Below are 17,316 nucleotides of genomic sequence, written 5' to 3'. Positions count from 1 at the left end.
TGATATTTTACGGTAATGTGTTAATAATTTCACACATAAGTCGCTCCTGAGTATAAGTCGCACCCCCGGCCAAACTATGAAAAAAACTGCGACTTATAGTCCGAAAAATACGGTATTTAGGTAGAAATATCACAGAATAAGAATGATCAAATTGTAAGACGATTTTTCGTTGTTTCGATGGTTAGACCGGATGTAAAGTGTAGCGCTATTATTGTAAAGCCGCCAACCAAACGTGTGTGATTGGTATGAGAAAAGACTTCACATGTTTTGGCGAAAATCCCCGATAAAAGTGACTTTAGTCTTCCTCTCTCCTCTTTGTTTTTGCTGAGCTTGTATTCCATCTTACTAAAGCAGTTCGAGTAACAAACCACATTTTATGATACCAATGCACTCAAGTGTGATCCAAACACGGACGTGAAGCTCCTCCTCACTACAAGCAGCAATGCGCGCCAGCAGCGTTCGCTCCAATGATGTTGTCTAATGGCGATTGAAGGTAAAATTGTCTTGTCCGGAGAACGACTTGCCATGGCTTTGGATCTGAGATTTCCATAAGGTCCTTCTTTCTTTGTGCAGTTCTCTTAGCTAATTTCGAGCTCGTGGCTCACCAATAACTGGACGCCTTAACACATTTCCCCAAACTACAGAACGGGTCGAGCGTCAAAAACGTAAATTGTTATTATCGGGGTTAACTTTGACAGCTCTAATTTTTTGGTGTTATCCTGTTCAACTTGCATGCCACATAATCCCGTAAAAAGAGAAGCACTTTGTCTTTGAACAAAAATGTGTACATTTTCCTTCTTTTAAGTACGGGTTCAAGCACCATTTTAATAGTACGTACTAGGATGGATTGTTATGTAAATGACGGCCAACCCTATACGGCACATATCAGCTTTCTAAACAGTACTCACGATTGGACTGGCGTTGATGTAATCGGAGTTGCTGTGGTTATTCTTCGCTTTCAGGGTGATCCTGGAATGATCATCTGTAAAAAAGATGCAGAATTCATCAGCACACAAGCAGGAAATGAAGCTGAAAGAGGCTTTCATCGCACGCACATATTTTACCAAGCCCCCTGACATTGAGGAGGAGGAAGTTGATCAAGTCTTATCTTGATACAAAGCAGTGTTTCTCTTTCACACGTCGCTTCTAATCTTAGACGTTTAAGTGTTAGGAGCAAACCAGCTGAGTGGGTGTCTATGCCACGATTTATTGACAGTTATAAAAATATATATATATACTTAACACAGACGGATATCAAGCTAACCTTACTGGCCAGGTATCACTTATTAACAAAATCCATGATTTTTAGGTTTAAACGTACAAAATTTGATAAAATGCGAGTAAAAAAACGTTGGCATTCTAACATGGGAACAGTTTGCATAGTTACAATTTAGCGACGAGTAACGAAATCCATTAATTTTATTAGAGATGTCCGATAATATCGGCGGATAAATGCGTTAAAATGTAATATCGGAAATTATCGGTATCGTTTTTTTATTATCAGTATCGGCCTTTTTTTATTTTTTTTATTTTTTTATTAAATCAATATAAAAAACATAAGATACACTTACAATTAGTGCACCAACCCAAAAAAACTACCTCCCCCCTTTACACTCATTCACACAAAAGGGTTGTTTCTTTCTGTTATTAATATTCTGGTTCCTACATTATATATCAATATATATTAATACAGTCTGCAAGGGATACAGTCCGTAAGCACACATGATTGGTCCACTAATAGTACTAACCTTTAACAGTTAATTTGACTAATTGTCATTAATTACTAGTTTCTATGTAACTGTTTTTTATATTGTTTTACTTTCTTTTTATTCAAGAAAATGTTTTTAATTTATTTATCTTATTTTATTATTTTTTTTAAAAAGTACCTTATCTTCACCATACCTGGTTGTCCAAATCAGGCATAATAATGTGTTAATTCCACGACTGCATGTATCGGTTGATATCGGTATCGATAATTAAAGAGTTGGACAATATCGGAAATCGGCAAAAAGCCATTATCGGACATCCCTAAATGTTATGTTTAAACATACAAAAAAAGCTAAAGTGCTAGCATAAACCATTAGTATGCTAACATTAGCAGAGCAACATTGGAACAGTTGGCATACTTGCAATTTAGCACCGAGTGACAAAATCCATGAGTTTTTAGGTTTAATCATATAAAAATAGTTAAAATGCTTGTATAAAACATTGGCAAGCTAATATTAGAACAGTTTAAAATGCCTAGGCATAGGTAAGATCGCACCCATAAACGAAGTCTATGATTTTTAGGCTTGAATCTACAAATTTAGCTGAAATGTATTGTTAGCATTAGCATGCTAACATTAGCATATCTACATTGAAACAGTTAGTAAAATTGCAGGGTAGCACTTAACAAAATCTATGATTTTTAGGTTCAAATGTACAAAATTAGCTACAAAGCTCGCATAAAACGTTAGCATGGTACATGAGAACAATTGTCATACAGCGCCGAATAATTGTAATTTTTAGATTCAAACGTACAAAGTTAGTTCAAATGCTAACATAAAACATTAGCCTATATTAGCTAATTATTCTAATGGTTTAACATTGGAACAATGCGAGTGAAAGATGATGAAATTGACCTGTCAAAAAAAAATAATACATTGAGCTGACCTACGACTGCCTGTAGGACCCCCATTAGCTACAGAAGGACCTTTAGCTGCCTATTAAGGTGCCATGATTCCCGGGCGCGGCACTGCTGCTGCCCACTGCTCCCCTCACCTCCCAGGGGGTGAACAAGGGGATGGGTCAAATGCAGAGGACAAATTTCACCACACCTGGTGTGTGTGACAATCATTGCTACTTTAACTTAACTTATTTAAATACACTACATTTATCTTCTTGAATTTCATTGGTCAAACGTTGGAACCAATCCTCCAAGCATAAACAAATTTTCACTTTAATGCGAGTCCTTTGGAAAAAAAACAAAAAAAACATCTATCAATTTCATTCCGTTGTAGAAAATGTTCATTTGCAAAAAAAAGTAGATATTTTTCGGAAAAAGGAGCCAAAAATACTTGTCAGCATTCACACAATTAATCCGTCTGGAGAAATATAATGAATAGAAAGTTCGGATTTAGGATTTGGATGCCAAGCGGGGCAGTTAGCAACATGCCCCAGCACATTACTGCCACCCACAGGACTGGAGTAGAAGAGCTGATAAAATACCGTATTTTCCAGACCATAGGGCACACTGCCGATGAATGGTCTATTTTTGATCTTTTTTCATGTGTAATGTTCTATATTTTCAATGGAACATATAAAATGTTGGTGTTGTTTACTTGACTCATATTGCAGTCTACACGTATCTCTTGTGTGTGACTGCCATCATATTGCAGTCGACAGGTATCTCTTATGTGTGACTGCCATCTACTGGTCACACTTATCATTTCACCATGTACCAAATAAAATCTCTCCGATCGGTAACATTTTGACTAAAGAACCACCATTACATGTTATGTAGACCACAATGAAGTGTTTTACCAGAGGGGTAAAAAAAAGTTGCTTTTGCATAATATTGCGAAACAAATGTCAGATAATATGTCTTACCTTATACACACACCATAATAATACACGTATGTTGAAGCACAGTACAATCCATCAAGCAGTGTGGCTTCATAGCTTACCGAAGTCGTACTAAAACATTTTGATAGATTTTTGAGCACCGTGTGTAATGTTCTATATTTTCAATGGAACTTATAAAATGTTGGTGTTGTTTACTTGAGTCATATTGCCATCATAGTGCAGTCTACACGTATCTCTTATGTTTGACTGCCATCTACTGCTCACACTTATCATTACACCATGTACCAACTGAAATTGCGTCGAGGTCGGTAAGCAAAACCAGAATTATTGTGTAAATTAGGCGCACAAAAAAAAGAATTTTAAGTGCACATTATAGTCCGGAAAATACGATAAATAAAAAACACCGGTGTACTCACAAGGCAGCACGGCGTCCGAACGGTTCTTCTTTGTGCCCAGCGCCACGCTGCAGCTGCCGGGCTCCGCCTGGTAGGAGCAGAGGGCGTCCCATTCGCGCTCCAGACGGTTCTTGTTCTTCAAGTGGTCCTCCATGTACGACTGAGGGGGGGGGGGGAGCATCACAACACAAGCGTGAGACCTGGGTACAATTAGGACCCCTGAGAGACTGCCTGCTGCTCGCAACTTGCATGGCCACTGATAAGATTGTCTGCGTTTAAGCTGCGCAGGACAAAATTGAATAGACAACAAGGAGAAGGTGTGTGTGTCCCAAACCAGGGCGAGTCTTAGGGAGCTTAAAGATGGGTGCTATGTCCCCCCCCTCCCTCGCCGCTTCCGTCTTGTATTATGCCCCCCCCGCCCCGATGAAGGTTAAATGGTTTAGTCCGCTATTGTGCGGGGCGGAAGATTACCGCCTCATAAAGTGATGTCAGGGATCAGCTGGCTAATACAATGAAAGTGATACGCACATGTGTGCACGCTTCATTGTTTCCTTCTCTCCTGTCTGTCAAAAAGCGGACTAAAAGACGTCCTTCCTGCACACAAAAGCTAATCAGCCTCTGACGGAGGCTGTTCTTTAAGACGCTGACAAATGGAACTAATGACGGGAATCAAAGTTTATTGTTCGATACGGCGGCAGATGATGACAGTGTTCCACACCTTAACCCCAAATTACTATTCTCAAAGTTTGCGCATAACGACCGGCATTGAAAAAAAACAGTGGTGTAAGTAGTCATCGAAAACAAGGCAGAGGTTTAATCCAACAAGTATATTTAATACAGTCGTGGTCAAAAGTTTAGATACACTTGTAAAGAACATAATGTCATGGCTGTCTTGAGTTTCCAATAATTTCTACAACTCTTATTTTTTTGTGCTAGAGTGATTGGAGCACATACTTGTTGGTCACAAAAAACATTCATGAAGTTTGATTATTTTATGAATTTATTATGGGTCTACTGAACATGTGACCAAATCTGCTGGGTCACATGTTCAGGAGATTCCATGAAATGCTCAGTCATTCACAAACAAGGATGGGGTGAGGGTCACAACTTTGTCAACAAATGTGTGAGCAAATTGTTGAACAAAATTAAGAACAACATTTCTCAACCAGCTATTGCAAGGAATTTAGGGATTTCACCATCTACGCTCCGTAATATCATCAAAGGGTTCAGAGAATCTGGAGACATCACTGCACGTAAGCAGCTAAGCCCGTGACCTTCGGTCCCTCAGGCTGTACTGCATCAACAAGCGACATCAGTGTGTAAAGGATATCACCACATGGGCTCAGGAACACTTCAGAAACCCACTGTCAGTAACTACAGTTGGTCGCTACATCTGTAAGTGCAAGTTAAAACTCTCCTATGCAAGGCGAAAACCGTTTATCAACAACACCCAGAAACGTCGTCGGCTTCGCTGGGCCTGAGCTCATCTAAGATGGACTGATACAAAGTGGAAAAGTGTTCTGTGGTCTGACTAGTCCACATTTTAAATTGTTTTTGGAAACTGTGGACGTCGTGTCCTCCGGACCAAAGAAGAAAAGAACCATCCGGATTTTTATAGGCGCAAAGTTGAAAAGCCAGCATCTGTGATGGTATGGGGGTGTATTAGTGCCCAAGACATGGGTAACTTACACATCTGTGAAGGCGCCATTAATGCTGAAAGGTACATACAGGTTTTGGAGCAACGTATGTTGCCATCCAAGCAACGTTACCATGGTATGCTTATTTCAGCAAGACAATGCCAAGCCATGTGTTACATCAACGTGGCTTCATAGTAAAAAAGTGCGGGTACTAGACTGGCCTGCCTGTAGTCCAGACCTGTCTCCCATTGAAAATGTGTGGCGCATTATGAAGCCTAAAATACCACAACGGAGACCCCCGGACTGTTGAACAACTTAAGCTGTACATCAAGCAAGAATGAGAAAGAATTCCACCTGAGAAGCTTAAAAAATGTGTCTCCTCAGTTCCCAAACGTTCACTGAGTGTTGTTAAAAGGAAAGGCCATGTAACACAGTGGTGAACTTTCCCAACTACTTTGGCACGTGTTGCAGCCATGAAATTCTAAGTTAATTATTATTTGCAAAAAAAAAAAAAAGTTTATGAGTTTGAACATCAAATATGTTGTGAACATCAAATATGTTGTCTTTGTAGCATATTCAATTGAATATGGGTTGAAAGGGATTTGCAAATCATTGTATTCCGTTTATATTTACATCTAACACAATTTCACAACTCATATGGAAACGGGGTTTGTATTTGGCGATGGAGCCCGCGTACCAGGACTTGACAGGCTTTATATGGTTAACATTGGAATAGTTAAGTACAATTATATTAATAATGAAAATCTATAATTTTTGGGTTTAAACATACAAAATAAATGTTTTTTTAGTATCAAACGTTAGCATGTTAATGTTAGCATGCTTCCATGGGAACAGTTTGCATTCTTACAATTTAGCAAAGTTTGATCATATTACGCCTATGCTGTATATACCTTTATATACCTATATATATATATACCTATACTGGCTCACCTGCACTGGCTTCCTGTGCACTTAAGATGTGACTTTAAGGTTTTACTACTTACGTATAAAATACTAAAGGGTGTAGCGCCATCCTATCTTGCTGATTGTATTGTACCATATGTCCCGGCAAGAAATCTGCGTTCAAAGAACTCCGGCTTATTAGTGATTCCCAGAGCCAAAAAAAAGTCTGCGGGCTATAGAGCGTTTTCTATTGGGGCTCCAGTACTATGGAATGCCCTCCCGGTAACAGTTAGAGATGCTACCTCAGTAGAAGCATTCAAGTCCCATCTTAAAACTCATTTGTATACTCTAGCCTTTAAATAGACCCCCCTTTTAGACCAGTTGATCTGCCGTCTCTTTTCTTTTCTGCCCTGATGTGGGATCTGAACCGAGGATGTCGCTGTGGCTTGTGCAGCCCTTTGAGACATTCGTGATTAAGGGCTATATAAATAAACTTTGATTGATTGATTGATAGCAACTAGTAACAAAATACATGATTTGTTTTAGCTTTAAATGTACAAATTAGTTAAAATGCTAGCATGACTCATTAGCCTGCTAACATTTGCATGTTACTATTGGAATAGTTAAATAAAATCATGATAATAAAGACTATGCGAAATCCTTAATTTTGGGGTTTAAACATACAAAATAAAAAAAAATGTTAGCATAAATCATTAGCATGCTGACATTTGCATGTTACCATTGGAATAGTTAATTAAAATCATGATAATAAAGACTATGCAAAATCTATAATTTTTGGGTTAAAACTAGAGATGTCCGATAATGGCTTTTTTGCCGATATCCGATATTGTCCAACTCTTAATTACCGATACCGATATCAACCGATACCGATATATACAGTCGGGGAATTAACACATTATTATGCCTAATTTTGTTGAGATGCCCCGCTGGATGCATTAAACAATGTAACAAGGTTTTCCAAAATAAATCAACTCAAGTTATGGAAAAAAATGCCAACATGGCACTGCCATATTTATTATTGAAGTCACAAAGTGCTTTTTTTTTTTTTAACATGCCTCAAAACAGCAGCTTGGAATTTGGGACATGCTCTCCCTGAGAGAGCATGCGGAGGTTGAGGTGGGCGGGGTTGGGGGGGCGGGGTTGAGGTGTGGGGGGTAAAGGGTAGCGTATATTGTAGCGTCCTGGAAGAGTTAGTGCTGCAAGGGGTTCTGGGTATTTGTTCTGTTGTGTTTATGTTGTGTTAGGTTGCGGATGTTCTCCCAAAATGTGTTTGTCATTCTTGTTTGGTGTGGGTTCACAGTGTGGCGCATATTTGTAACAGTGTTAAAGTTGTTTATACGGCCACCCTCAGTGTGACCTGTATGGCTTTTGACCAATTATGCCTTGCATTCACTTGTGTGTGTGAAAAGCCGTAGGTTTTATGTGACTGGGCCGGCTGCCTTCGAGGTTTATTGGCGCTCTGTACTTCTTCCTATGTCCGTGTACACAGCGGCGTTTTAAAAAGTCATACATTTTACTTTTTGAAACCGATACCGATCATTTTGAAACCGATACTGATAATTTCCGATATTACATTTTAAAGCATTTATCGGCCGATAATATCGGCAGTCCGATATTATCGGACATCCCTAGTTTAAACATACAACATTTAAATTTTTTTTAGCATAAAACATTAGCATGCTAACCTTAGCGTGTTGTTGCTCTCAGTCAAGCACAAGAAGAAAGTGAGCCAACTTGCAGTAATACAGAAACAGTAAGGTTAGAAATAAAAAATTGGATTACCGGGACAAAAAAGCCTAACGTGCTAAATATAGTGTAATTCATCTTATTATATTATAGCCTACCCTGTCTTTCAAACGAGGGACGCTTCTGTTTCAAACTTGAATCAGGGTTCCTTGAATGCATCACAATTATGTGCTAAACTGAAACTCCAACATAAGTTTGTTACCACAAATAGATGCGTCATAATTTTACTTCCTTTCTATGCCATGATCATGTGGTCCTCCTTCCTGTTTGTGGCCCTTAACAACCGCATAGAGCACAAGTGTCAAACTCAAGGCCCGGGGGCCAGATCCGGCCCGACACGTCATTTAATGCGGCCCGCGAAAGCCTTGAATTAATGTGGATACTTAATGCTTTCATTGTTTCCATTTTGACAGAAAAAAAATTCATTTTTTGAACTTTGATATAAATACAAATGTTCAATTGTTATTGGTGTGAATTAGAGATGTCCGATAACATCTGCCTGCCGATATTATCGGCCGATAAATGCTTTAAAATGCAATATCGGAAATGATCGGTATCGGTTTTTTTTTTATTATCGGAATGGTTTTTTATTTATTTTTTATTTTTATTAAATCAACATAAAAAACACAAGATACACTTACAATTAGTGCACCAACCCTCCCCCATTTACACTCATTCACACAAAAGGGTTGTTTCTTTCTGTTATTAATATTCTGGTTCCTACATGAGGTGGCGACTTGTCCAGGGTGTACCCCGCCTTCCACCCGAATGCAGCTGAGATAGGCTCCAGCACCCCCGTGACCTCAAAAGGGACAAGCGGTAGGAAATGGATGGATGGATGGATGGATGGATGGATATATCAAAACATTATAGTCCGTAAGCAAACATGATTGTGCGTGCTGCTGGTCCACTAATAGTACTAACCTTTAACAGTTAATTTGACTCATTTTCATTAATTACTAGTTTTTATATAACCGTTTTTATATTGTTTTACTTTGTTTTTTATTCAAGAAAATGTTTTTAATTTATTTATCTTATTTTATTTTATCCATTTTTTTAAAAAGGACCTTATCTTCACCATACCTGGTTGTCCAAATTAGGCATAATAATGTGTTAATTCCACGACTGTATATATCGGTATCGGTTGATATCGGTATGGGTAATTAAGAGTTGGACAATATCGGAATATCGGATATCGGCAAAAAAGCCATTATCGGACATCCCTAGTGTGAATTTTTGGGCACCTCGCCATTGGATTCCGATTTTTGGGGTGAGGATTTGATTTATAATCGATACAAACTGATTTTTGCAATTTGGTATAATAATAACAACACCTTAACAAAACAGCTTACAGGTTACAAAACCTTTTGGTTGCTGACTTATGACACATACGTGCACCAAATAAGCATAGAGATGGCCTAAATCATGTTGGGTTTTTTTAATTCGTCCAAAAAAATTAAATTAATTTGATTTTTGAAAATTACAAAAAAATCGGGATTTGAATGTGATTAAATAATTTTTTTTTTAGCACCCCTAATTATTATATACCGTATGATCGTTTGTAGAAATAACAATAAATACTTCAATATCTGCTTGTCACCTTGACTTACGATTTCAAAGCAAGTTATCCATCAATTTGTAGGTAAAATAATCAAATAACCAAATGCAAAGGCAATAATATAATGAGGCGATTATACTTTTATATTCTTACATTCACTGTTACAAGCGGCCCTCTGAGGGCGGCCATGAGTGCGATGTGGCCCTCCATGAAAACAAGTTCCACACCCCTGGTATGGAGTGTTCATGCCACCTTTAAAACTTGTCTACTCCTCACATTTGATTGTCCTCTACATTCAGATTTTGCTTGAACGCCACGTCGCCGCTTGCTTATCAGGGCGGCGGTGCGCTCCTGGCGAGAGGCAGCGGACCGTGGCTCATTTTCAGAGACGGGCTGGCGGAGGGTTTAGCGAACGGGGAGGGAGGATTAGGTCTGCCAATCAGGGAGTCGGGATGGGAGGCCCGGGTGTCAGGAAAACAATGTCTAATCCTTTAAGCGGTCTCCGCGGCAGCAGAGGTTGCTGCTGAAATGAGAATGGAGGACGACAACAGGTAACATATTACTGTCGCATTAAACGCGACGCCTTTATGACATGATGAAATCTTTAGAGACGGCATTGTTTTACAAGCGACATTTAACACCGTCTCAACCACAACGTATCCCACGAGGCATCCTGCAGCTGTTTGAAAGTGAATACGTGCCATAAAAGCTGTCTGTGTAAAATTAGTAGATCAAGTACTTCTACATACATACCGCAGTTTAAGGAGGCCTCTTTTATAACTGTTTTTAATTGCTATAAACAAGGTACATAACGCCTCAGTGAGTGTGTGGCACACTCACTACCTGTATTGACGTGAGAGGTGTCCCGATACCAATATCGGAGACTTGAGTATTGGCCAATACCGATTAGGGATGTGAATCGTCCACACACACTCCCGCTTTGATTCGATTCCGATTTCAGGGGTGATTCAGACCCGATTCTCGATTCACACGGATTTTCGCCATATATTATTTGGTATAAAATTATAATAAAACATTTTTAAAACAGGTAGCTCACATTGACTGCTGACATGTGACAGTCTACAAAAATGTCTTTTAGAAAATGGATTTTTGAAAAAAAAAATTAAACCTTTTTTTTTCCTAACCATGAATTGATTCAGAATCAGTTTAAATAAAAAATTGCGATTCAGATGTTAATCGATTTTTTTTCAGCACTCCTAATACTAAGTTAATTTTTTTATTTTTTTGGTGACACCTCGTGGGTATAATAATTCATTAAATCAAACTCCGGTTGCGGTGAGTTTAATGATGCGGAAACGTGTGTTACTGGAGAATGTGTATATAATTATTTGATACGAGTTTATGTTGACCAATGTCATGTTTTTGACTGCAATGTTGTTCAATTAAAGGGGACCTGTTATGCAAAACCAACTTTTCTCACCTATTGGTACCTGTTTTTGTGTGTTTGGGATCTGCATAAGTCCTGAAAATTTGAATTCAAACCATGCAGGCATGGCGGAGATATTTATAAAATAATCTTGCCTTTTTTCATACTTCAACCAAACGAGCCGTTTGGAATTTGCACAATTTGTGATGTTTTTTTCCATCGGTGACGTCAGCAGATATCTCCATATAAGGTAAAGTTTTACCCGGAGAGTTTTGCGCAAGTCCGCGATTGTAGTCCGACGCTCTTGTCAATAAGTTCCTTCTTTTTTCTCTATCCTCTTGTTGTGGGGCAGACTGGCTCATACGTGCACATGCATCCACCACTGTTGCCATTTCTAATAGAAAGTAGCGTATAGTTCGAACTTTTATCAGTCAGTAGACGCGCTATGGAAGCTCTAAAAACTACAACATGGCTGACGGGAAAAATAAGCAGTCGAAGTGGAGGCACGTAAATAAGGCCGCCCACAAAACAGTGCATTCAAATTATGTCCAAAGAACCATCGTTACATATTATGTAGATCACAAGTGGCTTTCAATGTAGGAAAAACAAATCATACTATGACCCCTCTATAGGACACTCATTACATGCGGCTCGCTTGTGTGCTATTGTGTGCTTAGCTGTTGTGTAACTGCAAGCTCCTAGTAGCCTAATAAGTTTACTTTCTGTAAATTACTTTACTAAATTACGAGAAAATACAAACCTTGTGTGCTGCAGGACTGCTTGTATTGGAGCTTATATCAGTGATTTTACATGCAAGCCGATATATAGGTATGTATACATTTATAAATATATATTTATACAATTCATACACATACATGTGCACATATAAACATATATATGCACATACATACATTTACATATATATATACATATTTACATTTAAATACATGCATGAATATACATATACATATATACATAAATATATACATAAATATACACATATATGTATACACATTTATATACATCTATATATACATACATATATGTACACACATATTAATACAAACATGCATGCATACATATACATAAATACATACATGTATACATGCATATATACATATGTACACACATATATACATCTATACATAAATACATATACGTACATACATACATATACATACATTAATAGACACATATGTATATACATTTATATATATACACATCTATACATACATACATACACACATATATATATATATATTTATATATATATATTTATATATATATATATATATATATATATATATATATATATACACATACATATATTTTTTTAACTAATACAAAAGACTATGAAATGTGCAAATCTGGTCAAAGTGCCAACTAGTACACAGGAAAAGTAGAACATTTACATTATTTGGCCCTAAAAGATCAAAATGATTCGACACTTTGAATTAGACCTTTTCCCTCTGATCCATTTAGATTAATGATGGCGATGAAAACTGATTTTAAATGCTAGTCTTTGTTTAGTACGAGCAGAGTGTGAGCCAAAATAAGTACTTCCTGATGAACAGCAGTTTGGTACTTCACAGTCCAATGAGACAGCAGTGGTGTTGGTTTTTTTCTTAAAGTGACACACACATGAAGACGTAGAGCAGGGGTCCCCAAACTTTTTGACTCGGGGGCCGCATTGGGTTAAAAAAATTTGGCCGGGGGCCAGGCTGTATGTATGTATGTATATATATATATATATATATATATATATATATATATATATATATATATATATATACACATATATATACATACACATTGTCTTTATAATCCGTTTTGTCATTTAACATCAATTAACATTGATGTTCATCAACATTTAACATTGTCACGTTATCGATGGGAAAATTCATTTTTAGACAATATGATTTGCCTGAGCGGCTAGGAGACACCGAGAGTAACAAGCGGTAGAAAATGGATTAGAAAGGAAAGATTAAAAAAAATATATAATAAATTTAAAAAAAATAAATAAATACTTTTTTTTTTTTTAACTTGGGACTTCCTGTGGGCCGGATTTGGGATGCTGGGGGGGCCGGATCCGGCCCGCGGGCCGTAGTTTGGGGACCCCTGACGTAGAGGGACACAGTATCACTCTTTGTGTTTCATAATGCATCAGTATCATCAATAATGTATTGCACTAAAACTAAATCATGGGAAAGAAACAGTTTACATAAAAAAAAAAAAAAAAGTTCAAAATAACAAGTTCAACATATTTTAGAGTTTCTTCCAAATACATCACATATGCATACGCTGACTTTTTTTCTGGTTGTCACGGCCTAAAATGCTTTTATGGCAGCTTGAAAAAAATAAATAAAAAAAAAAGCCTGTGATTTTTTACGAGTGTGTTACCCATGTTTTAAGTTTCTTTTGTAACTGTAATGTGTGGTCACATTACGTGATTCATTTAAGAGATTTCATTTTCTAATCATTTATTTTGGAGATTTGTTCCTCCATTTTACCACCAGAGGGCGTTCCTGTGTCAGTGAGTCAATAATGAGGACATTTGACTTAAAACCAAATACATGGTAAGAAAAACATGCTTAATGTGCCCCAATGTGGCCCCGACGTCACTTGCATGTGCACTTTGATGAAGTGAAAACAAAGGAAGTTGACCGGGAGGAAGTTGCTACTCCTTCATAATAAAATAAAAGTCCCCACACCTTAAAAATTAGTGTTTTTTACGTGAAAGTGATATAATGTATGAATGGATGTATATAGTGTAATATATTTGGGAGGGTTCTAATCTTTTAATGGCTGTTAACTTCAAAAAGAAACTGAAATCTTACCTATTAACCACCTATCTCTAATGCCTCATGTGAGGTAGATTACTGTTGGGTTTTGCATGGTTGAATGCATGTATGCATGTATGTGTATGCTTGCTTTAGTACTCTTATTTTGTGTTTATCATATAGCGTTTTTTGTGCTTGCCACCATGTTTCAGCATTCCATGCATATAAAATAGGACCCGTTACCTCCGTGCTTGGCACTCAGAATCAAGGGTTGGAATTGGGGGTTAAATCACCAAAAATGATTCCTGGGAGTGGCCACCGCTGCTGCTCACTGCTCCCCTCACCTCCCAGGGGGTGATCAAGGGTGATGGGTCAAATGCAGCGAATAATTTTGCCACACCGAGTGTGTGTGTGACAATCATTGGTACTTTAACTTAACTTTAATATACTGTCCTCTGGACCCCCTGCTAAAAGCTTCTTCTAGCTTATTTGGGGCACCCTTTCACTTACCACCATCCTTAAATGATATTCACTACTCTTGTAATTGTTCTATGGTATTGTGAATAAACTTGAAACTAGGTAGAGGACACACGGACATCAGTGTGGATCTACGTGAGCCTTATTTCTCAACTCACATGTAAACAAATGCGCCACAGCGTCAATTCCGGTCCTTCAACAATCGCTATTTTGTCAGAATCAAAATATATATTCATACATTACAAATAACCTATTATTTGCACACTATTGACAAGTGATGCACTGAAAATGCGGTCGTCTTAAATAGACTTTTCTCACCGAAACCGAATGTTGTGATGAAATATCCACTTCCACTGGTGACTGTGTCTTTCCCGGCGCACACGAGTGACGGAGCTCGCCCAAAGCTGACGAAAAAGTCACATTCAGGTCGCATTGCATACGCACGCATATGCAATGCGACCCCCAAACTCCACCCCACGCCTTTACCATTGCTTAATTACCCGTAGGGACGATGGATGGCTGAGTATCGCTTATACAGCAGCAGCCGGCCTCCGTAGCTCCCACTCCTTGCCCTCTATTGCAAGTTTTGTTGTTTCTATGTAACATGTTTATGTGTGCTATGGCTATGAGGTTATTTTTCTCTGGAGTCCAGTCTTTGACTGTTTCTCGCCTTTTTTCTGTAACGTTCGGCAGAAGTTGGCAGACCCGTCAGCGATCCTATTTCTGTCTCCCTGTAATGTTTGTCTACGCATGCACCTCCTGGTACCCTAGCACCTCCAAAACCCTCAAATCTAGACTCCAAACATCCCAGAACAAGCTAGTCAGATTACTTCTAGACCTCCACCCCAGATCCCACCTCACTCCTACCCACTTCTCCAAAGTGGGCTGGCTCAGGGTGGAGGACAGAGTAAAACAACTTGCACTGAGCCTAGTCTATAAAATCCGCTACACCTCCCTGATACCGAAGTACATGTCAAACTACTTCCTTAACGTAAATGACCGCCATAACCACAGCACCAGGGGGAGCTCTGCTAACCACGTTAAACCCAGATTCTGATCTAACAAAGGTCTTAACTCACTATCTTTCTATGCCACATCAATATGGAATGCGCTCCCAACAGGTATAAAAGAAAGGGCATCTCTATCCTCCTTCAAAACCGCAATAAAAGTACACCTCCAGGCAACTTCAACCCTAAACTAACACCCTCCCCGGATTGTTGTTAATAATCAGATTGTTGTTAATAATCAAATGTAAACAATCAAATGCAGATATTTTTCTTATGCCTTCTGATCTCTCTCTCTCTCTCTCTATGTCCACTACTTGCTGTACATATCCTACCAAGTCAGACCTACACTGTTTCAATGTCCATTTCTCTGTTCTCAATTGTTGATGACTGATGATAACAACCAAACCTAACCCCCCCCCCCCCCCTCCCCACCCCGAATTGTAAATAATATAAATAATTCAATGTATACACCCTGATGATTATCTTGTGTGATGACTGTATTATGATGATAGTATATATGATAGTATATATCTGTATCATGAATCAATTTAAGTTAGGGTTGTCCCAAAAAGAAGGGATTTTTCAAATTGACTGTGTGTCGGTTTTAAAAGTGCTCCCTCTCTGGTCAACATATGAAATAACAAGTGTGTAAAATGATGACTTCTGTCATCATTTTGCCAAGTAAAATTCCGATTATTATTAACATATTGCCAAAAATTTAAAAGTGTTCTTATAAAATTACGACTCTTTTCATAAAATTGCCAAAATGCTAAGCTTTTCTTGTAAAATTGCGACTGTTCTTGAGTAAAATTCCAACTTTTATCATAATATTGCACAAATGTTCAGTTTTTCTTGTAAAATTTTCACTTGCCATCCATCCATCCGTCCATTTTCTACCGCTTATTCCCTTTGGGGTCGCGGGGGGGGGCGCTGGAGCCTATCTCAGCTACAATCGGACGGAAGGCGGTGTACACCCTGGACAAGTCGCCACCTCATTGCAGGGCCAACACAGATAGACAGATGACTTGTGTTGAGTAAAATTACGACTTTTATTATAATACTGCCAAAATTCTAAGTTTTTCTTGTGAAATTGTGACCTTTTTTCTTGTGAAATTCAAACTCACAGTTTCACAACAAGCTTTTTTATATTTGCATAGTATGTATATATTATTAATGTTGCAAATACAAATATTTATATATCTAGAAAGGGTGGTCCTGAAGAGGTAGGCATTTTTCAGAGGTCTCAAGAAGGTTATAAATACAAGAATCTGTGTGTGTGTGTGTGTGTGTGTGTACTGTCATTTCACTTGATCTGTGGACTAAAGGACACTGTCCGTGGTGCTGAAAACACTGCCGTGCTACATGAGTGACTATATCCATCTTTTGACAGATTTAACGACTACGCTAGCTGGCTATTCCAAGTAGCGAGGGCGTGTCACAACGCTGAATAAACAAGGAGATGACTCGGGACACAGAGGGTTCCAGTTTTAGTGTCAAAATGATGTGTGCGCTGTAGAACGCTGCGTATTCATCATCCTCCTCCACGCGGCGTGCGCTCCAAAGAAGCGAGAGAGAGATGAGATGGGGGCAAATATAGGCCTGAGATCAGCGATAAGAAGGCAATCACACACATGGCTTGATGTGCGATGATGGCGGAATGTAAAGAGGAACACCTATAGGACGTGTGTGCGCCAAGCACGGCGTGAAGACACTCACCTTGACACATTTGCCGAGGCTAATCAGAGCTGGGCCCCTAGAAATGATTCACGGGGCCGTCTTTTGTTGCTCGCGGGCGGCTAAATGCTTTGTTATGTCAGTGTTTTCAAAAGGGCCTCCGCAAA

General features: G+C 38.5%; 1 protein-coding gene across 3 annotated transcripts in view; it reads right to left on the bottom strand.

Moving 5' to 3' along the window:
* The window catches only part of ptprn2 (protein tyrosine phosphatase receptor type N2), a 439,783-nt gene that overhangs the window by 53,551 nt on the left and 368,916 nt on the right, over positions 1-17,316 (bottom strand). For all 3 annotated transcript variants that reach the window (XM_061965795.2, XM_061965796.1, XM_072913464.1), the window contains exons 14-15: positions 3,981-4,119; positions 909-982 (exon numbers count right to left, since the gene is read on the bottom strand). In XM_061965795.2, the coding sequence (XP_061821779.1) occupies positions 909-982; positions 3,981-4,119 (213 nt within the window). The remainder of the gene's footprint in view (positions 1-908; positions 983-3,980; positions 4,120-17,316) is intronic.

This window comes from Nerophis lumbriciformis, linkage group LG07 (assembly GCF_033978685.3).
Source record: "Nerophis lumbriciformis linkage group LG07, RoL_Nlum_v2.1, whole genome shotgun sequence".
Classification (NCBI taxonomy): domain Eukaryota; kingdom Metazoa; phylum Chordata; class Actinopteri; order Syngnathiformes; family Syngnathidae; genus Nerophis; species Nerophis lumbriciformis.
The sequence above is the reverse complement of the archived record's forward strand: the minus strand, read 5'-3'. Positions and strand labels throughout refer to the sequence as shown.